This window comes from Podarcis erhardii (assembly GCF_964252035.2).
Source record: "Podarcis erhardii genome assembly, chromosome: 14".
Classification (NCBI taxonomy): Eukaryota; Metazoa; Chordata; class Lepidosauria; order Squamata; family Lacertidae; genus Podarcis; species Podarcis erhardii.
The window spans coordinates 5,617,684-5,640,560 of NC_138503.1; the positions used below are offsets into that span (position 1 = coordinate 5,617,684).

Here is a 22,877-nt window from a genome sequence, read left to right on the forward strand (position 1 = left end):
TTCTGTTTGTTTTTATTTATTTTAATACATTTATATTTCACTTTAGGGTATTTTTGTAAGGAACCGTATCAGCAAACAAAAAAATACAAAAACCCCCCAAACCCAAACCCCAGACACCATGTTGTTGGGAAAGCACTTTCTACTCCTGCAAGAAGCTGAGGGGCAGCGCCAGTCCAGAGGGGTCCCAAGCTGCAGCAGTAGCGGCTCCGTTGGAGAGCATTTCCTTTGCATGCAGAAGGTGCCAAGGCCAGTCTCTTGAAAACATCTCCATGTGGGGCTGGGAGAGCAATTAACTGCTATTAATTTATCAAAGAATCATAAGAACATAGGAAGAGCCTGATGGATCAGAGCATCAGACCGTCCAGTCCAGTCGCCACAGTGGCCAACCGGAGGCTCCAGAGGGAACCCCAAAGGCAGGGCCTGAGGGAAACAGCATCCATCATCCTGAGGCAGGGCTGGCCCAAGATATTTTAGCACCTGAGGCAAACCACAAATGGCCCTCTCCACCCGACCAGTGGCGTCGCATGGGGGTTGCAGGGGGGGCTGGCCACACCGGGTGCAACATCTGGGGGGCCACGCTCGCCGCCTCCGGAGTCGCCGAAGAGCCTCGGGCGCAGGCTGTAGCAGAGCCCCATGTCTCGCGGAACCGACGAGCTGTGCACGCGTCCGGGCTGAAGGCGTCCAGCAGGCAGCGCGTCAGGGCCGCGGAGGGCGCGCCAGGCAGCCCCTCCTCACAGCCCCGCCGCCGTCGCCGCTGCTGCAGCTGCTGGGCCATGTTGCATTTTCCTCACCTCTCTGCCCTCCTCCTCCTCTGGGCAAGTGGCATCGTTTGGGCGGCAGCGCCAGCGGCAACTCGCCTCAGATCACCTGACATGGACCCGCCACCGTGGCTACCTTACCATAAATACCCCAGCCCAGGCAACAGCAAGAAGAAGCTGGCAGCGGCGGCAGGTTAGGGGTTAGGGGCGCAAATTACTGACAACCCACGCTACACCGCTGCACCCGACAGTGAAGAACAGGAGAGTGAAGACCTACATCAGGAACAGGGGGTTGGGGATAAATATCGACTTTGGGAACAAGGGAGGAGTAAAGCAATGACAACAGTGGACAGTGCATTCCTTGTAGATCTTGTGGCCTGAAGCAGCTGCCTCGCTTTGCCTCATGGGTAGGCCGGCCCTGTCCTGAGGTATACTGCCTCTGACTGTGGCAGCAGAACACGGCCATTGTGGATAAGGCTTGTTGATCATAGAGTTGTAGGCTTTCTTGTATCCTGGCTAGCCATACCCTCTGCTCCATGGAGGGAATCCAGAGCCATTGTGTTCCCAAGCTGATCTCTTTCCTAGGCCTCCCAGGAGAGAGAGCCCACCATCCTTTCAGGGAAGCGGATCCCTTGCCCAGCCACTCTTACTCTCATGAAGTTTCACCTAATGTTCAACCCAAATCTACCCAAGCTCTTAGATCTCATCTTGCCCTCTGGAGCAACAGTAGAAAATAAATACGGATGATGGAAATTGTAGTTATGTATTTCAGCCCCTCCAAGTATTCCTATTTTTCAGGGACAGTCGGGTTTACAGAAGCTGTCCCGTTTTCTGATTTGATCCCAGAATGCTCCACTTTTCCTTAGGGTGTGGAATTATGTGACCCCTGAGCCAAGGAGATAAGTAACTATAGAACCTTTAGAAGACATCTGAAGGCACTCTGTATAGGGAAGTTTTTTGACCTTCGATGTTTTATAATGTTTTTATATATGTTGAAAGCCCCAGAGTGACTGGGGCAACCTAGTCAGATGGGTGGGGTATAAATAATAAAATTATCATCATGCTGGAATAAGACACCTCTATTCTCACTGGAGAAAGGTTGGAGGGCATTATTTACACACACGCGGCTGTACCCCTGCTCACTCAACTCTCCAACCCTCCCAGCCATTTCTCCCACATTAACCCCAGAGCTTCCCTTTCCCACCCCATGCAACTACTAAGCTCACTTTTCCTGGCCTCTTGGGTTTTTCTTCATGGAAATCCAAGATTGTGACGAGGCACTGCAAATCGTCCAATGGGGGCCTCCTCTAATATGGGCAGCACCAGGCTGGGGAAGGGTGCCCTATGTGTCTTCTGTTTCCTCTGAGCACAACAGGCTGGCACGTATCGTGTCTGCCTGATAATGAAGCAGTAGTGTGTCCAGGAGTTGTGAATAGCAACACTGCTGCTGTTTACATGTTGTGTGCAGAGAGTGCTGCTTTGCATGTTGTCCTCCTTCTCGTCCTGCATCGCTCCATTCTTTCAACTTGTCTTCAGAGGCCTGACATTTTTCATCTTCATTTCAAAAACTGGACGCAATACTCCAAATGAGCCCTGACTAATCTGAAATAAAGGACAACTCTGACTTTCAAGTTAAACTTTTATTAATGCTGCTGAAAATCCCATAAACCATTTTTTTGCAGCCACATCATACTACCGTCTCCTGTTCAGCCACTGATAAGACAGTCCCAGAACATTGCTCATATAGACTATTGCCAAGTAGTACTTGTAAAATAAATAATAAATTATTATTATTACTAGAAGCTTGTTTGTTTGTTTGTTTGTTTGTTTGTTTGTTTGTTTGTTTGTTTGGCTTTCGAACTCTTGACTTACAAAATTAATCACTCAGTTAATCCCCGTTGGCTCCACTCATTTGCATATACTTACATGTGAGTGAGGCTCATTTAATAAAGTAGGACTTGATTCTGACTAAAGTGACATTGTCTCTCCAGCTGCTTGGGACTACAACTCACATCAGCTCCAGTCAGCATAGCTGAGCTGGCTGGGGCTGATGGGAATTGCAGTCCAAAACACCTAGAAGGCACCAGGTTAACAAGGACTGAGGCTCAGAATTGCTTTAGGAGATTTATTTATTGGGTTGACGACCCTATTCATCCCCACCCACCCCCAATCCCTCAGGCACTCTAATTTAAATTGGGTTTCAAATTGTAATAAATCTCAATGCAATTATTTTGTTCAACAGGGTGGACATTGAGACTCCTTGCTGATATTAATTGGTTGCTTGTTCTGTTTGATGTTGTTTCAATCATTTTTATTGCACCCAGGATTGGTTGTTTTATGCTGTTTTTATTGCATTCCCTTCCACATTTTATTAAAGAAATGGGACAAATAAATTTCATTTTATATTCATTTTTGGACCAATGCTACTGTATATCACAAAATACATGTTTATTTGTACAATCTTTTTGACTTTCAGCTCCTCAAGAGCTTCAACCATAGCCCCATCAAAATTGTACCCATTTTACAGCTAGTGGTTAGAAGACAAAGGCAAGGTGAAGGGAGTGCACATGAACCCAGGGCAAAACTTAACGCTCTGTCTAGTGCTCTGTGTACCTGCTTGAGCTTGCTTTGGCCCAGCCCACAGGCATGCCTTGGCTTTTGAAATTTTGGAAATATAATTCCTTTGCAAGTGGCTGAGGTGTTTGAGAAATTGAGAAATAAATGAAAATAAACAGTTGCTGCCTAAGGAAAAGCCTTGGGAACTGAATCTTCCATTTGGCTTCCTCATACCAAATTATAAGCATCTTGTTCATTTCTTTTAACTTAAGGCAGGGCTCCTTTCCCCATCAAAAAAAAAATGAAAGTGGCTATATAAAAGAGGACACTAACAGCGTTTGCTTTGCATTGGCCAGGCCACTACATCTTCATAAGGCCTCCATGACATGCACATGAGCACACAGACCAGGGTTGCCAACCCCCAGTTTAGGGTCCTGATATGGGCCCCAAGTAATGTTTTTCCAGACCACCAATTTTGGCAACCACAGCAAGAGGAGGGAGGTAGCGCTAGGTGATTAACGCCTCTCCTCAGCTGATCTGAACCCATCTGCTTGGGGGTGGGCTGTGTGCCTGTGTGTCTGTGCATGTGAAAGTGTGAGATGACCACACTCGCCTTGGGACACAGCCACCCACCCATCAGTTTGCCATAATGAATGTGATCCTCAAGCAAAAAGGTTTAGTCATCCCTGACCTCTTGTAACCATGAGGTCTAGCAACATAGCGCAGTCTTGCACTCTAGTTCACAAAAGCCTTGTTGGCCTAATCAGCTTAATTGTCTTGTAGGTGCCACAGGACCTTGTTTCCACTGCCACAGACTAACACAGCAATCCCACTAGAAATGCATTTTTAAAAAATGAAAGTCTCCTAGATTGCATTTGTGGTCAAAGAAGCACATGCAGGTGATGTGGCCGGTCGGTCCCAAGGGGCCTGTGTTAGTAAAAAGATGCTCCCATATGCTTGGGCAGTCAAAAGCAACAGACTGTGAAAGGTTGTGCTAGGGTTAGGGCAGGGATCCATCTTTGACTCCACTTCCTCTCCCCCTCTCTCCCAGCAGTCATGATTTATACTTAGCCTTTGGCTCTCTCCAGCCTCCGCCCAGGGTGTGGGGTTGCTTCAGAAATGCTTATTCATGAACTTCCTGCAAAATTATGTCCCAACGCAGCTGAGAATAAGAGAGCTTGCATCAGCAGCAAGAGAAAAAGAGTACAGCGCTTCAAGATCCCCAGATTAGAGTCCTAAGAGGTCCAACCAGGAGATCTATTACCCCAAGTCCCATGTTTTGAAACATACCTTAAGAAGCAGCTGGCAGCAGCCATGTTCAGAATTGTGCCTGCTAATTTTTTAAAAAATGCATACACTGCTTGATTGCAAATATAGTATCTAAGCAGGTTACAAAAATATTTGTCCTGACAGTGTGGCCAAGATGTTCTCAGCTACAAAGAATTGCAACCAGGTGTAAAGGGGGTGGGCATGTGTGCGCCCCCGTCAGTGGAAGCTCCCATAAAATCTCACCATCACAGTCTCTCCCCTGTTAGACTGGGACTCTAAGCCCTTAATGTAGTTACCACAAAGGTTCATCCAGCCCTGTTGCAGTTAAAAGGTACCTGCTGGAGAAAAGGTACCTGCAGGATTTTTGCTGAGGGGGCAGAACCTCAGATTTGTACTGATTTAGGGGGGACAGCTGCCCCCTTGGGCTAAGCCCATGGTTGGACGATGGGAGGTTGGCATGAAAGAACCCATGGGCAGCTGCCCCCTAGATCCACAAAGCATTGAAAGTACTCAATTATCTGAGGTTCTGCCCCCCCCCAACTTTGGCTGCCCCCGCCTAAAAGAAATCCCCGCCCATGCCCCCCCCCTGCTGCCCTGGTCCTATGCAATTATGCAAGAAAGAGGTCCCATGTTTGATACCCATCATCCCAGGGCTGGGGGAGACTCCTGGGCGAATCCCTGGAGACCCAGTGCTGGTTCCTGGACTCGACGGACCATCAGCCTGACTTGGGATCAGCTTGCTTAGACCAGGCAGAAGAGATATTCCAGGGGGAGGATTATTTATGAATGTATCCTTGAGAAGGAAAGGTGGCGGCGGCGCGGGGGTGGTGGCAATGAGAGGTTCAACAGGGAGGAGGAGAGAGAAGGGGGGAAACACAGGCAGAAAGGGGAGGGGGAGAGACTTCAAGGGTTGGGAGACAAGAACTGCCAATTCCAATTTGAGCAGAAAAGCTGGTGGTCGCCTGGCAGACATTCCCCTCTGCGCCCTCGCCGCGCCCATTCCCGGTCCCACTCGCTATCACAGTGTTATGAAGCTGCTGGTTTGCATCCAGTTTGCGTCTGCGCCCCTCGCTCTCCCTCCCCCGGCCATCCTTGCCAGGCGCCCGGAGACAGGAAGAAGCGCTTCCAAAGCGCTGACACGAGCAGCTGGGGAGGCGCCAGCGGCAGAGTTGCTGTCCAGTTGCTGAGAGCTGATGAAGAGCTGCTGCTCCCTTGCCGACAAAGGCGCCATCAGCCAGAGCAAGGGCAGCTTTGCCTTGGTACCAAGGCGCGCGTGGCAGCCAGAGGGGAGCTGTCCAGGAGGAGGAGGAGGAGGAAAGAGAAAAGAGAAACCCCCGAATCCAAGGATGCCAGGACACTGGCGGGCAGCCAGGGCTCAGACACGCCCTGCCTAAGGTTCTCTCCGAGGTTGTCAGTGTCAGGAAAAGGGTGTGGCCAAGAATTCGTGACATCTTTCAGTGTCGCGAATTTTCACTCTTCCGTGAAAGCAAACGCCCAATTCCGATGTTTGGCACAAAGAATTACTTCCTCCTTGAGAATATAAGGACACGTGGAGGGACCATCTGGATCAGATCCCCAAAGACCCAGCTAGTTTAAGATCCTCTTTCTAACACCTGCCTGTCAAAGCTTCCTATAAGCCCATAAGTAGGACGTGAAGATAATTGCCTTCCCTCTTATTTTTTTCCCACCCCCCCCAACAGATAGTCACTGCTTCTGAACAATAAACTAGCATATTAGCCATGAAGATTAGTAGTCACTGACAGGCCTCTCCTCTTCTCCCAAGAATGGCTTGAATCCCCTTTCAAAGTCAACTTGGCCAGCGGCCACCACTACCTTACAATTATGCTAAGTGGGTTTTACATGCAGAATCCTTTGGAAGATCAAGGTTTCTACAGGTTTGGATGAAGCGACAGAGCTGGGGCTGGATGCTGTGCCACCCAACTGAGGCAGAGCACCAAATGAAGCTGTCTGGCCACACCTGCAAGCCCAGCTGCACAGTCCTGGCCATGCACGGAGCCGGCTTTAAAGAACCATCTGGTGACAGCTCAGTGGGTAGATCAGAGGCCATCCACCCCACTGCCACCTGAATCCTCTTCCCAGAGAACTGAAGCAGGGCCAGAGATGAATATTTGCCACAAAGGTGTGGTGTGCCATCCTCATGGATTGATGCCGGCTTTGTCCATTCCTATCCTACTTTTCTCTTTTGATGGGTTTGCTGAATTTACATCCACAGCGTGATTTTAATAATAATAATAATTTTTTTATTTATTTATACCCTGCCCTCCGCAGCCAGAGCCAGGCTCAGGGTGGCTAACACCAATAAAATTACAACAAAACATCTGGGGGGGACGGACAAACAAAAATAACAAAAAAACCAGTTTATTAAAATACAATTTAAAATGCAGCCTTATTTTAATAGTAGCCCATAAATCAAAACCATAAGGGGAGGGAAACATAAGGGTCAGACTGAGTCCAAACCAAAGGCCAGGCGGAACAGTTCTGTCTTGCAGGCCCTGCGGAAAGATGTCAAGTCCTGCAGGGCCCTAGTCTCTTGTGACAGAGTGTTCCACCAAGTTGGGGCCAGTACTGAAAAAGCCCTGGCCCTAGTTGAGACCCTAGTTTTACCCATACTGGGGGAGCAGAGGGTGAAAGGTCAGTGGGGGCTGCTACAGCTGCTGTCACCCCCCATCTACTGCTTCACTTGGGCTGGCCCTGTTGGTAGGGCCAGCCTTGGGAACAAGTGCATCGAGACCCACTTTCCCTGACCCAGCTCCATCATCCCTTCCCCTCAACCCTCACTTGCATTGGTTGTGAATCTCCACTGCTCTTTTGCCAGTGGCTGAGTCGCTTGGGATGGGTAGCCTCCAGTGGCTTTCCAAATCACCACCCATTCTATCCAGTGCAACCTGAACCTTGCCAGGACTTTAGCTCCTTGCACTTCACCAAGTCCTACCTTCAAAGCAAGCATTAAAACCAATAGGTGGCTTTTCCACTGCACCAACGCTAGACTGAGACAGGAGCTTTTGGCTGCAGAGGTCCATTTCATCACCAACACATCCTGTGCCCACTCCATCCATGCAAAGGAGGTATCAGATAGTTAGCAGAGGTAGCTGCTATTGGAAACATGCAGGCCCCAGATCTTTGCTGTACCCTCAAAAAGCAACAACTGTGACTTGGCACAGGAGACAGATTCTTAAAGAAAGGGAAGAAGTTTCTTTTGCCTGATGGAACATGCGTGTAGGGCCAGCCTGAGTGCACAATAACATCAAGAGACTGTTTTGAATTACTGTTTTTTAAGGCGGGGGCATTGCAACTGTACATCTAGCAAAGGTGCTGCTGAGTGTTGCAGTGTCAGATACGCAAGTGCCACAGTCGGCTTGGTTCACATGCTGGCATTGCAAAGAATTGTGGGATGTGCCTCTCAGATCATGCAAAGCAGCTACCCGGGTCTGCAGGTAACTTGCTTTTTCTACCCATGGAATGAGAAGGTGGTTACGCTGAACATGCTATGTAAGTCCCTAGCCAATTCAGGACCATAGCTCAGTGGTAGAGCACCAGCAGAAGCTTCCGAGTCTAATTCATATTAAGCATCCCTGGTTTAAAAAAAGATCCAGGGGCAAGGTGATGGAAAAGACCCTCCTCTGCCCATGATCCCTGTGGAGAGTTGCCGCCAATCACGAGGAGACAATGCTGGGCTAGATGGATGAATATTCTGACCTTTAATAAGGCACCATTGAGCAGGTTTTAAACAAAGGTTGCAATTTTTAACTGCAAAATGCACATTTTGTAGTAAGTCAAAGCTTTCCACTGCCTCAAACCCAGAGATCGAAGGCAGTTTGTGAACTTTACATTGGAAATGGTTCAAACATTTCCCATTACTGCAATGAGCTAAACTCCTTTGCAATGCAGATTGCATTGATTTGGTTTATGTAGCTGCTGAATGCTGAATGATCTCCTGTACAATTAATCTCAAGTGATGCTACGCATGTTAAAATCACTGATGCAGGGGATCAAGATTACGGTGCCAAGCCTAATGTAATACCGTGCACACAATTTCCCCTTTCTGCATTATGACCAGCTGAACATCGCAAACCTGAGCTTTATTTCCTGCATTATCTATCCTTTAAGTGTCCTTTGCAGATGGAAGTAGGTGCAGTTGTTCTATGTTAGGAGTGAACAACTGCAACTTGCTTCCATGGAGTGGATGAGCCCCAGAATTCCTGAATCTTCTGCAAATCAGTTCTTTTTTTTTAACCTTCTGTATATTCTTCAATATGTACTACAGATCTAATGCCCAAATACAGTACAGTGGAACCTCTACTTATGGACACAATCCATTCCAGAGGTCCGTCTGTAAGTCGATTCGGGTCACTGGTAGAAGCACCATTGTGCGCAGGCGCATTCAGCGGCAGCGCACTTCTGTGTGTGTGTGTAAACGGCAGAAGCCGCTTCTGCGCATGCACAAATCACAGCAAATCCAGTATTTACTTCCAGGTTTGCTGTGGTCGCAACTTGGATCAGGCCCAAGTAGAGGCGGTCGTAAGTAGAGGTTCTACTGTACTGTATCAAGTTTAGAATTTTTAACTCATTATCTCCTAACAAAGCAAATATGTAACTGTTTTATTCTGGAAAATGTTCCTCAGGATAAGAGGGGTGGTACATTTGGTATACAGCTGATAACAGAACACAGCATGAGAAAAGCAGGTAATGAGGGGCTGCTCAATAGGTACAAATGTTGCAATGTGATGATATCGGATTGGGGGGAAACTGTGCCTTGAGGACAAAAGGAATGGCAGCTTCAAAACGGAAGAGCAGGCAAGGAAAAGAGCGTCCTTGTCTGAATCAGATTGCATTAGTGTTTCTTCTGGTGAAAGCTGAGGTTTAACATGTCCTGGAGTACTTTACTCCCCCCCCCCCCACAGCAGATGTGATAGATCACAGGTCTTGCCTCTTGGGTAATTTGCTACATCAAAATGAATGTAAGAAGTTGCCTCAAACATTTAACTCACTGGTGTTTTGTCTTTGGAGAGGGCAATTCCAACAAACTCACATTGGAAATTTTTGCAACACACACAAAAAACAAAAAACAAAAACACAGCATACATCATAGTGAATATCAAAACCCAAAATACAAGTGCATAAGCAAAATGCTGACCATAATGAGGTTTGAAAATATATACCCACACACAACCCTTAAGTAAAAAACATGGAGACCTGGGCCAAACATGGAGATACAGGGCCAAAGGACCACAGGACCACAAGGTCCTTAACTGAAGAGTACATTTCCAAAATAATGTTGAATATGTTGGTGGAAACAGCAGTATGGCTTATAACTCACTGGGAGCAAAGTACTGTTCCCCCTTTTCCCTTTAATAATATATGAAAAGACATGTAAAGCTGTCCCAGCAGGCTTGTCTTCATTCCAGGCAGGTGATGAAGGCAGGGAAGAAGAAGGAGGAGGAGAAACCAAGAATTAGGAACATAAATTTTGAGAACAGAGCCTCCATAGGCCTATCCCAGCAGGACTCAGGAAGCAGAAACATGTGTTGGATGGGATGAAATATATTGGAATGGAATAAATCGCACAGGGGAGGGGGAAGAACATCAGGAATTACAGCACAAGTTTGACCATATTGACTCAAAGGACAACAGATGACTCATTTTCTAGAAGTCTTGAAATCTCTATAGTTTGCCCTTCCTTTTTTCCTAGAAACCAGGATGCATTTCCCCTGAGGTGGGTTCCTCTCAGATCAGGTAATCCCGGCATAATAGGTGCATGACAATGTTAAAGAATCCGCTATCCAAATGGCAAATGCAAAATGTGAAAACGTTGCAAAGAGACTTAGGCATGTCTCTGGTTGTGCAGGAGCTGATGTTTAGGTGTGTCAGGAATTCACTTGACCAAACAATGGTATATATGTCTACTTCAGAAGCAAATCTCTTTGTGTTTAAATGTGGCTTAGTCCCCAGTAACTGTGTCCAGGATGGCAACCTAGGCTTTGGTTTAGGGCCATCACAGGGGAAAACAGGGTTATTGTGCCTTTAACAGCTGTATCTCTGCCAGCAGAACAAATCTGATATCCCATAGTAAGCATGAGGTTGGCTAGAGCAGGGGAGGGGGAGCAGCAGTATTGACTGCACTCTCAAACTTTTGAGTTATGCCTGCTGCCCACGGCAACCATGTTTGGCCTGCCATCTCCACCTGCCGCAGGGCAGCCATTTTGTGACTCTGTAAATCTGAAATGTGCCCCCTGCTAAAAACATTCCTTTTAGACAAACCTACCTAGATGCTTTACAAGGGACGTGGGTGGTGCTGTGGTCTAAACCACAGAGCCTAGGACTTGCCAATCAGAAGGTTGGTGGTTCGAATCCCCGCAACTGGGTGAGCTCCTCTTGCTTGGTCCCTGCTCCTGCCAACCTAGCAGTTCAAAAGCACGTCAAAGTGCAAGTAGATAAATAGGTACCGCTCCGGCGGGAAGGTAAACAGCGTTCTGGTTTGCTAGAAGCGGTTTAGTCATGCTGTGCCATTGACTAAGTCGCTTTGATCCTTGAGAGGGGCAAGGCAGGGGAGCCAGGATGTGTTTGCAGAAGGACGATGCAGCCGGTGCCAAGGAAAGGAGGCTTCCTCCTCTGGCCTTCGCCAGGAGATGAGGGCTGGTGCCCAATCACTACATTTAACTGATTAGGATCAAATGTTTGCCAAATGCACCCAACTCTGCAGGAGAACAGAGACTGGTGGGAAATGTAGCTTGTCAAAAAGGAACACCCTGTCCGCTGCCCATGATAGAAACAATCTTTTGTCTCTTTGCAAGAAAGATCTGGGGGGTGGGTTGCCCTCAAGGGCTTCAAAGAAGAAGGGGGAGATTGCTCTCACCTACACAGTGCCCAAGATCAGCTGGCTGCCTGCCTGGGGGGCACCTGGAATGGACACCATTCCTACCTTATCGTCCTCCTGCTCCAACACCTCAGTTTCCTGCCCAGCTCTTTCCCCTGGATCACCAGCTCTGCAGACACTGCTCTTACTTCTTATTTGCAGTTAAAATAATGGAGTCAACCCCCCCCCCCCAAGAAATGACACCTCATATCCCACAGTCCACTCCTATCTTGGCTTGTATGTGACAATTTATAGTGCACCAAACGTATCTGGGACTTCATTGTGGCTTCTTCCTGCCTTTGGAGGATCCAGAGTCCCCGAGGGGCAGCACGAGCCTTTCTGGTCTGTGCTTGCGTATACGTTGGGGGTAGAAAGAGAGCCCCCGAGACAAAGTGTTCAGTTGTGCAAGAGCTGCGCTGTCAGGCACTTGGAAATCTCAGTCCGACACCCGTTTCTGTTTGGTGGAGTTAAGATATACTGCTCCTCCTCCTCAAGAGATGGTGAGGTGCCGGCCGGTTGGGAAGATCTTCCTCGTTGTCACTTTCACAATTGCGCTGGACAAAGAAGAAACTAGGTGACATTTCAGGCAGGGCTCAGCATCTTTTTATACACACACAAATAATAATAATAATAATAATAATTTTTAATTTTTCCATACCACCATCTGAGGAACACAGGGCAGTTCACAATATAAAAAGACCTACCATAGTAATAAACAGTAACAATAACCCTGCCCGCCAAAGGAGGAACCAACACTCATAGAGAGGAGCACTGGGCCACTCTGGGGGTGGTGGCATGGGGGTGCTCGCTCTCCCCCTGGGGCAGGTGGCGCAGCACACATTTTTTGTGTTCTTCTTGCACCACCATCCCCGGATCCCAGCCTTGCAAGGCTACAGGGGGGACGGACATGGGGATGTGGCAACCTTGCGCCCTTCGATCCCAGCACTGTGCAAGGCTAGGACTGAGGGGCGCATGGCTGCCACATCCCACTCTGCAGCCTTGCAAGGCTAGGATCTGAGGAGGGTGGCATAAGGAAGGTGCAAGAGGCATGGCTGCCAGGGCTGGTGTCGCTCCATGTACAGCAGGGGCTGGAAAGGTGCGGTGGGGTCCGTTTGTCCTCGGCCCCTGGCATGGGGGCATGTGCGTGGGTGTACCTACCCACCCACCCTGGGCAACATGGACTGCTGGGTGGGCAGACTTCCGGCTTGCATGATCCACTTTGTTTTTCATTACAAAACCCAAGGTCCACCAAACAGAGAAGGTACAAAATAGTCACCCAAGATGATGAGCATTGAATTGCAGATCCCGGTGCCTTTGCACACATGCTCAGCTCAGGAATCTCTCTCTCTCTCTCTCTCTCTCTCTCTCTCTCTCACACACACACACACACACCCACACCCTAAATTGGCTCCTTTTTCATCCCCGGTTGTCTTGATTTCCAGCAGCCTAATCTAGAAGGGGAAAAGCCTTCTCGTCACTATGGTTAAGCTACTGAGAGTGGAGAACTTTTGCTGCTCTACTGCAAATCACTCCGTCATCTTCCAGCAGATCCCCATCTGTCTTCTGTCTGCCCCTGCACTGAACAACCCAAGCAACAAAGACGTTCCCAAGTGGGGAGATGGAGGAGTGGGTGAGAGGTAGCTCTTAAATGGCTCAGGAGTGCCATACCTCAAGGACTGCCTCTCCTCACATCACCTGCGTGGGGGCGCCTGTTTTGTGCCCCCTCAAAAATCCATGCACAGGGCCACAGCCCCTCTGGCACCCCCCATGCTATGCTCCTGTACCCACCACCTGGAGAATCTAGAGCTCTGCTCAAAGCTCTTTAACTTTGCCTTGCATAGCCAACCAGGATGTTCAGCAGCAATGCCAAGGTAGCATTTCTGTATTCCTCAGCATTCACGAGAGAGCATGCCAATATCAACCTCTTGTTCCTCAGCAGCCCTGTTTTGTCTCTATTTCAGGTGGCGCTCACCTCCTGATGTCATTATTAGGGGGAGTGATGGCTCTATGCAGCCTCCAGGCACAGGGACATTAGGCCCCTGAATGACAAATGCTAAGAAGCAGCAACGGGAGAAGGGCTATTGCATTGCATAGGCGTCTCAGGGGTTGGTTGGCCAGCCAGCTGCTGAAGGAAGCAAAATGCTGAGCTAGGTGACCCTTTGCCTGATAGAACAGGGTTCTCCAGCAACATTTGGAAGGCATCGCATTGGCTGCCCCTCCTCTGTCGCAAACAACTGGACACGTCGACTTTCCACTTCCTTTGCCCCCATGTACTTACCAAGCTTTCATCTTGCATTAGACGAACCTTTCTCACCAAGGTGCGAGATAAATGGTTGCACAGTGCAACAATACTGTAAGTAAGCTGGAGGAACAACAAGGATATTGTGGTTATACTCTTGAAAGGCAGAAGATGACCCTGCAGAGCCACTGATGGGATGTCCCCACAACCCCCTGTGCATTTCATGGGCACAACCAAGGGGCACCTTCAAGAACTGCCCTGCCATCAGCCTCCAATACACAGATGAGGTTTGGAAGCAGCACCAGGGAGACCTTAAAAAGCTGCAGGGGGGATTTAGTGAGCTAACAAAACCAGGAAAATGTTATACGTTAAAATGCAGCAATACAGAAAAGATTCAGATGGACCCTATTGTCTCTGGTTGACCCAGTTCACTGTGAGCTCACCTGGGTCAGAAGGAGGCAGATCTCAGTGCTCAGACAAAGTGCTCAGTATAGCTGAAATGATTATCGGGGACTAAACCCTGGGGCTAACCCTTGAAGACAGTCTGAACTGGGACAGGCAGCTGTGTTCCTCAACAATAAGAGAGGGTTGGGAAGCCACCCATCCCCTGCTCCTGAGAGCTGCTTACCTCTGTGGGAAAGGCGACCAGAGGCCAGAGGCCAATAGTGGGCAGGATCAAAGCATGCACACACGTTATCTATCCTGTTCGGGGCTGAGTCATAATTCCCCCAAAGGAGCAGGTACACAGTGTTGAGGTGTTCCTGGGTCCATTTCGGTCATTATAGGCTCAGCTTTGATATCAAGGAGTGCTTATTTCCTGTTCTGGCTGAATTGCCAGCTATGGCCATTCCTGGTTTGATGTAGCCTCCCATCTTGATTACTTAGGGACTACCCTTGGAGACGGTTTGAAAACTTCAGCTTGTGAAGAACAGGCCTGGTGAGAGCTGTAGTCCAACAAGATCAGGAAGGGTGGCCTAGACACCTATCCTAATAAGACATTAAAGTGTGGTTTTATGTTGAGCTGCAAATTGTTTTACTGCAAGCTGCTTGGAGAACTTTATCAATGGGTAATCATATAAATTTAAAATAATAATCAATAATGTTGATGTTAACAAGACCGGCCTGCACTTACTAGCTAGCTTCTAGAGAGAGAGAAGCCAGCTCTGCAGATAGCTCTGAAAGGTACAATTTATGTCACTTTAAAAAAATAATGTTGTTTCTTTAAAATGGCGGTGGGGAACTTGTGGCTCTCCAGAAGTTGCTGGAGTAAACAACCACCAGCTCCAATATCATTTGGAAGATCAAAGGCTGCCCATCCCTGCTTTAAAAGAAAAGAAAACAAAACAGAAGTCTTGCTTCTTTGTAGAGAGCACCACACATGCATCAGCAACCACACTCCAAGTACAGTACCTTCCACCGCCTCCGGGCATATTGCTTTTTGAAGTTTTCCAAGTTAATGACCGACTCCCGTCTCACCAAGGCCTGGCATTTGTCCTTCGGCTGGGAAAGACAAGAGAGAACAAGGTCAGTGCTTCACAAAGCCTGGGCCATTAAATATACATTATGTGGGTTGTGCACTTTAAGTACAGGGCGGGGGGGGGGCAATTGCGGTGCCATCCAGATGTTGCTGGACTTCAATTCCCATCCATCCCAGGCAGCACGGCTATGTATCAGGGAGCTGTAACTCAACAGCATCAGGCAGGCCACAGGCTCTCCATCTGGACATCAAGTCTTTGACGTTATCATCCTCTCTGCCTGAAGTTTGACAGTGATGAGACTGGCACAACCAAGTGTAACAGCAATAAAATGGTAGCAAATAATTTACATCTTAGGACTTAGCTGGTTCCAATGGGACATCCAGTTATGCAGAATTCAGACAGGCCTCAGGGTACCTACCTTATCTCACACGAGTGAGAGCTTCCAAGCATATTCAAAGCCGACCCACGTCAGTTTGGAAGCTACTTTCTTCAAACCTTAGAAAAGGCTGGACTCGCTGGACTTCCCTGGTTTGAACCCAAACGAGTACTTAGCACACCCCCTCCATCAAGTGACAGCCTCACCTTGCTGAGACCATCACTAGAAACAAATCAATAGCCAATGGGCAAACACTATTCACTCAACCAATCCTAGGGTGCAGGGTTTGGGACCATCAAGAAAAGGTGAGTAAGGGGCAACATGACAGAAGGGCAGAACATTATGCATGGGATGGCGAAAGTAGTTAGAGAATTCCGTGCCTCCCACCCCACCCCGGCCCCGCCAATAATACTAGAATTTGTGGGCTTTCAACTGCAGCTGAATAATAATAATAAGTATTTCTTCACACAGCACATAGTTAAACAATTATGGAACTCCCTCCCACAAGAGGCAGTGGTGGCCCCTGAATTTGGATGGCTTTAAAAGAGGATGCGGCCAATTAATGGAGGATAAAACTAGGGATGTGTGTGGCACTGTGGGTTAAACCACAGAGCCTAGGACTTGTCTAACCGAAGGTCGGTGGTTCGAATCCCCGTGACGGGGTGAGCTCCCGTTGCTCAGTCCCTGCTCCTGCCAACCTAGCAGTTCAAAAGCACGTCAAAGTGCAAGTAGATAAATAGGTACCGCTCCAGCGGGAAGGTAAATGGTGTTTCCGTGCGCTGCTCTGGTTTGCCAGAAGCGGTTTAGTCATGCTGGCCACATGACCCAGAAACTGTACGCCGGCTCCATCGGCCAATAAAGCGAGATGAGCGCCACAACCCCAGAGTCGGCCACAACTGGACCTAATGGTCAGGGGTACCTTTACCTTTAAAACTAGCCACAAAGGCTATGATCTGCCTCCACAATCAGAGGCAGTAATGCTTCTGAATACCAGTTGTTGGAAACCACAAGAGGAGAGAATGACACTTGTGTTCAAATCCTGCTTGCGGGCATCTGGGCAGCTGCTCTGAGAAGGACCAGACAGGCCACTGGCCTCATGCAGCAAGCTCTTATTATGTTCTTTTGTGTAGCATACGGACAGATGGTGCTGCAAGTAACCACACTGTATTAAATAAATATTTATTTTTTCTATAAGTGTGGAATTAGTTACACATTTGAGAAGATCATTGCTGCCCAGGCAATGCTCTTCTCTTTCAAAGGCAGGAACAAAAATGTGCATAATTCAATTATAACTCACCCCCCCACACACACTTTCCCCTTCTAATAATCTGAGTCAAAACAGCAACAAAAACAAAGTCTCAGGTTCCACAATAGGAGTCTTCAGTCCTCTGGTTCCTTCACTGGACCATGTTCTTTGCTTGAGGTGGGGTAGACTGTCAAGTCTCTTGACAATGCCTTACGCATCACCCCAGTCAATATGCTGAGCGTAGAGTTGATGTTAGAGCTCTCCATTCACTCCGTAACACATTCACAATTCTGGTTTTCAACTGAAATGCCTGCTACTGTTTGAAGTAGACTGTGGTCAGGATTGCAGAGGGTGCTGTGGGCAAGAAAGAGCTTCTTCATCTGAATCCATCACTATTAAAAGCACCAGTCATACTGAGTTTCAGATCAATGCATTCTTACTGCTGACTCTTTCACAGGACAGCAATAGAGGCTGTTAAGGATGCTTAACTATCTACAGTCAGGTATTTAGGAGGTATCTCATGGTAACAGTAAGCTGCTTCCATCTTCCAAAGTACGATGACAGCAAAAGCTTTCACTTCTAAATGCAAAGTATGCTCCAAAAAGAGAACAGGGTGTTATTCAAAGGAATTTCAATTCATTTCTAACTGGCAAAATTCACAGCCTCCCTGTTAAAAAGGGTAAAACAATGGCAAGAGTTCATATGCCCTGTGTCGTGGCACATATAGTTTCAGAGTTCCAAAAGTCAACTGCGACAGTGACTATCAATTATGTTTTTCAGAAATAAAGTGAACAAGTGGGGCGTCACCATTAGTATGCAGGAATCTTGAGGTGGCATGAATAGATAAATCTGAAACTCCATTTTAGACAGAGTTACTGACTTGATTTAGCAACACCTGGGTTCAAGGCAGCTAGGAATTCTTCACAGCAGGATCTATTTAGCAGCTCCCTAAGAGAGTCATTTATATCTTTGTTAAAGACGGAGCCAAAATTTCCAGTGATGTAGGCGTCACTTCCATCTTCCAGCTGAGAGCTGCCTGTAAATTCCTGAATCCACTTGAGTTCTTCGGACAATTCCTTACTCAAGGACTCGTAATGTGACTGCCGGTCCATGTACTTGCTGGCAACCCCAGTGAGGCTGCTGCCCACAAGTCTGATGTCCTCCTGCAGGTGCTTCTTCAGAGATTCAATCTTGCGATACTCGTACTTCAGCTGGGAAAGTTCATGTCTCACGTTTTCATGTTCTTCTTTGTACCAAGCTTCTTTCTCGTTGTAGATGGAAACGAGGGCGTCAATGTCCTCCTGCAAAGCATCATGGGACACAGCCAGAGCACTGAAGTTCTGCTCCATCCTGGAGATGTCTTCCACCACATAGGCAAAGCGTTCAAAGTTGATGTAGGTGTTGTTGGGTGGCATGCTGGAATGGCACTTGATGGTATACTCCTTCAGGCGCTTGGTCTTCAGTTGCTGGTTCTCAGCCCTTTTGCTTTCTGGGACCTTCGCTTCTTCCTTGGGCTGGTGAGTCTTCAGACAGAAGTAGTAGGGCATGGTTATTACTGATCCGCAGAATCATGCAAACTGCTTCTATAGACACCACAGCATCAACCACAACACAGCAGGCAAAAGGAAGGCAAACACACAACACATATCCATGGTGCTGGGTGAAAACAGGATTCCTTCATGCATGTCACAGACATTATTTTATTTTCACACAAAAAAAGGTTGGTGGAGCAAAAACATCTCTGTGAGCACTATGACTGACTGCATGCTGGCATCTGTGCATTTACACGTTCAAAAGTGGTCAATTTTTGTGAAAAATAGAAAATATTTCAGAAAATACACTATTGAGCATTCTGTGTGTGTGTGTGTGTGTGTGCGTGTACTGGGGTCACCGAAGTCTGTAGCCCTCCTGGAAAGCAAGTTATGGGACAAAACGAACAGGTCCTTTCTAAGTCATTTCTGTGAAATGAGTGTGAGTGTTGTGTGGCTATTTTTCCTGTTACTGAGGAATGCTCCCTGTTGCCATTTGAAAGCAAGAGTGTCAGTGTTTTTGTGTGTATTTATATATATAATCAATATTGTGAGAGCTCAACAATCAGAGCCAGAAGTACATGGCTGACTTCCCACAGTAAGTGTAAGGTTGGTGGGGCTGGCCGACTCTCTAATTTTGTGCTATGCCCCCCACAGCAGCTATTTGCGACTGGCGCCCCAGCACTCTCTCAAAATGTGCCCACTGATCCAAAAAGGTTGGTAGCCCCTGATTCATTGTGATGTGAAAAAAAATCTTAAGAGTCCAGCACTCCAGATTCCAGCATGCAAAGACCAGCTGCATATATTCCATGTTACAATGGATGTCCAGCACTGAATGAATGTTTTGAGTTTCACCTGTAAATAATTGGCTATTCCAGATGAACTTAATGGATGCCCCATATTAATATCGCATATCACTGTGTTCTCAATTCTTCACAAAATTTGTCTGGGGTCTTCAACATTCAGATGTGAGTATTGACACTGGGCAAATGTAGGACATCCACTGTATCTTCTACACAGCAGAACACCACAAACACAACACAAAGAAAGACACAGAGAGGCGTGTGGTCCACTGGGTACTTCTAGGCTATAGCCACCCTTGAAAAGTTCTACAAATGCAATGGAGTGTCTTTTGCAACCTCCTATAGATTTCAAGGTGGACTGGATGGAGCAAATTCATACCAGATAGAGCCCAGCCAAACACAGTTGGAATGTGGTTTATGTCTGTCCATGCAAACAGTAGGCAGATGTATCACCATCACACAACACATTCCATGACGGAAAATTGTATGCTTGTCAACACGCATCTCAGCATCGCATATTTCTTATCTCTTGCTTAAGACAAGAAAGCATTAAAAAAGGCAACATGTATTATTATTTTATTTTGCAAAGATTCTGACAATGTTTGGCAAAAATTAATCTCTCTCCCCCAGTGAGGTTAAAACTGTGAGAAATCAAACTAGAAGGTCATTGTCATGCTGCCGTAATGTTTAAAGTCAGATATGCAAAAGCAAATGAGAATTATGACAGGTGACATTTCAATGCCAAAATGCAGAACTCCATACAAAGCTCTGTCCGAATTAAAAAACACCCGCTTCACCACATGCTCCACTTCCAGGCTTACCGTGATCCAGGGGTGAGTGAGAGCTTCTTGGATGGTGAGGCGTTTCCTACAAAGGGAGAAATTTTGTTAAGTATGCAAGCCCCCCTTGCAGGGAAGAGCTGCTGGTCACAACTGTTCTTGAAGCGTGTTGCATACTGGCTGCAGAGACAGCCCTGTCTATCTCCCTCTTTAAAAGCATCCTTAGTCTAAAGCTACCACAAGAGAGGTCGGAGGATGAGCTGAAGATGAAGGAGACATGGAAAGAGAGCAGATCTGTGCCCGTGAACTGCCAGGATGGGAGGCCACCTGAAAAGAAGATGGGGAGCACTCTCTGGAGGAAGTGCCCTTGGGCTGTGGTTCTCAGGCACCCAACAACCAGCTGTCTGCTGGGGCACTTGAGACTTTGACAATTGGGCGTGACAACCCACTTGTCAATCATCTGATGCCATAATGATGTCAGGTGATTGACAGGTGGGTTGTCCTACCCACCTGCCACAATTCGGCCCACAGAGGTGCTGACAGATAAGGATTTAGCCTGCTGGGCCCAAAGAGGTCCCCATCCCCTGCCCCTTTACAATGGTCCACAAACTACAGCTGGCCTGGAACAGAGGCACAAGATTATTAACTGGGACAATATTTCACTGTGCTCTGTAATATAATAATAATAATAATAATAATAATAATAATAATAATAATAATAATAATAATAATTTATTATTTATACCCCACCCATCTGGCTGAGTTTCCCCAGCCACTCTGGGCGGCTCCCAATCAAGTGTTAAAAACAGTACAGCATTAAATATTAAAAATTTCCCTGAACAGGGCTGCCTTCAGATGTCTTTTAAAGAAAGGATAGCTGCTTATTTCCTTCACATCTGAAGGTAGGGCGTTCCACAGGGTGGAATTTCTCGCCACTACCGAGAAGGCCCTCTGCCTGGTTCCCTGTAACCTCACTTCTCACAATGAGGGAACCGCCAGAAAGCCCTCGGTGCTGGATCTTAGTGTCCGGGCTGGACGATGGGGGTGGAGATGCTCCTTCAGGTATACAGGACCGAGGCGGTCTAGGGCTTTAAAGGTCAGCACCAACACTTTGAATTTTGCTCGGAAACGTACTGGGAGCCAATGCAGATCTGTCAAGACTGGTGTTATGTGGTCCCGGCAGCCACTCCCAGTCACCAGTCTAGCTGCCGCATTCTGGATTAGTTGTAGTTTCTGGGTCACCTTCAAAGGTAACCCATGTAGAGCGCGTTGCAGTAGTCCAAGCGGGAGATAACTAGAGCATGCACCACTCTGGCGAGACAGTCCGCGGGCAGGTAGGGTCTTAGCCTGTGTACCAGGTGGAGCTGGTAGACAGCCACCCTGGACACAGAATTAACCTGCACCTCCATGGACAGCTGTGAGTCCAAAATGACTCCCAGACTGCATACCTGGTCCTTCAGGGGCACAGTTACCCCATTCAGGACCCGGGAATCCCCCACACCCACCCGCCCCTGTCCCCCAAAACAGTACTTCTGTCTTGTCAGGATTCAACCTCAATCTGTTAGCCGCCATCCATCCTCCAACCGCCTCCAGGCACTCACACAGGACCTTCACCACCTTCACTGGTTCTGATTTAAAGGAGAGGTAGTGCTGGGTGTCATCTGCATACTGATGAACACCCAGCCCAAGCGACATTGGCTCCCAGGTTCATTTCCAGACACAATTTACCTTCAAATTACATTTAAAAACATTTTAGGATTAGGTTACCTGAAAGACTGCCTTCTTCAATATGCACCCTGCCAAAGCTTAGCTCTCTTCCGCAGGCCGTGTCCTGAGTGTTCCCTGTGGCCCATGCAACCAGCAGGGAGACAGCCTTTTTGGTAGTGACCATTCCTCTCAGCTTATGGAACAATCTTCCCAGGGAGGCTTTCCTGGCGCCATCCTTGTGGTCATCTTGGCTCCAGAAGAGCTTTCTGCTCACCCAGCCCTTCTAAACAACTATGTAGTAGTTGTGGTTTTTAATTTTTGGGTTCAGTCTGCTTTGGGTCACATTTTTTTGTACAGTGGTGCCTCGCAAGACGAAATTAATCCGTTCCGTGAGGCTCTTCGTATAGCGGTTTTTTCGTCTTGCGAAGCAAGCCCATTGACAGCTTAGTGGATTAGCGCTATTAGCGGTTTAGTGGCTTTTAGCGGATCAGCTGTTAAGCAGCTTATCAGAGGATCAGCTGATAAGTGGCTTAGCGGCTTAGGAAAAGGGGGGGAGGGGGGAAAACCCGCAGGAACTCGCAAGACATTTCGTCTTGCGAAGCAAGCCCATGGGGAAATTCGTTTTACGAAGCGCCTCCAAAACGGAAAACCCTTTCGTCTAGCGGGTTTTCCGTCTTGAGAGGCGTTCGTCTTGCGGGGCACCACTGTACTTAGGACATTTGTGGTTTCATGGTTAACTTCATATTTACTTTTATTCCTGCTATTTACCGTAAGCTGCCTGGATAAGTTTATGCTGTGAGGCATAAACCAATCAACCCAACCATGGTGGGCAGGACCAGGAAGCTGGAGGGCCTATCTGTACCTCAGTTTAATCCCTCCCGCCTCCCCGTCCATGCGGCTTACAGCTTTCGCAGCACTCCCCTCCAACTACTGCTGCCCCACATTTTCTCCTCCCTAAATCCATAGATACCCTTTGCTTTGAGGGTTAGAGTTATGCTTTGGGGGTTTTTTTTGCAGTTATATTCTCAAAAATTAATAAACATATATTAAAAGAGAAGAAAAAGAAGATGCAAATATGAGAGCGACATTGATTACATAGGGGATCTGTGGGCTAAGGGAGCAGAGAGTGTGAGATGGCAGTAGTTGGAGGAGAATTCACTGTGGAAGAGGGGAAATGAACGGAAGGCGGCACGAGGGGGTCACCACCCACGCTAACCCAAGGTATACGTCAGCTCTGAGAAAACATCTTGAAGATCCCAGGCC

At 47.6% G+C, this 22,877-nt stretch overlaps 1 protein-coding gene across 2 annotated transcripts in view; it reads right to left on the bottom strand.

Moving 5' to 3' along the window:
* Positions 1-11,645: 11,645 nt before the first annotated feature.
* The window catches only part of DAPK2 (death associated protein kinase 2), a 41,856-nt gene continuing 30,624 nt past the window's right edge, over positions 11,646-22,877 (bottom strand). The window contains exons 8-11 of one of the 2 annotated variants that reach the window (XM_081839091.1): positions 19,950-19,995; positions 15,107-15,196; positions 13,736-13,819; positions 11,646-12,011 (exon numbers count right to left, since the gene is read on the bottom strand). In XM_081839091.1, coding sequence (XP_081695217.1) covers positions 11,925-12,011; positions 13,736-13,819; positions 15,107-15,196; positions 19,950-19,995 — 307 coding nt within the window. In that variant the 3' untranslated portion in view covers positions 11,646-11,924. Of the gene's footprint in view, positions 12,012-13,735; positions 13,820-15,106; positions 15,197-16,713; positions 18,320-19,949; positions 19,996-22,877 lie in introns of those variants that run through there. The other variant, XM_081839090.1, reaches the window with a different exon arrangement.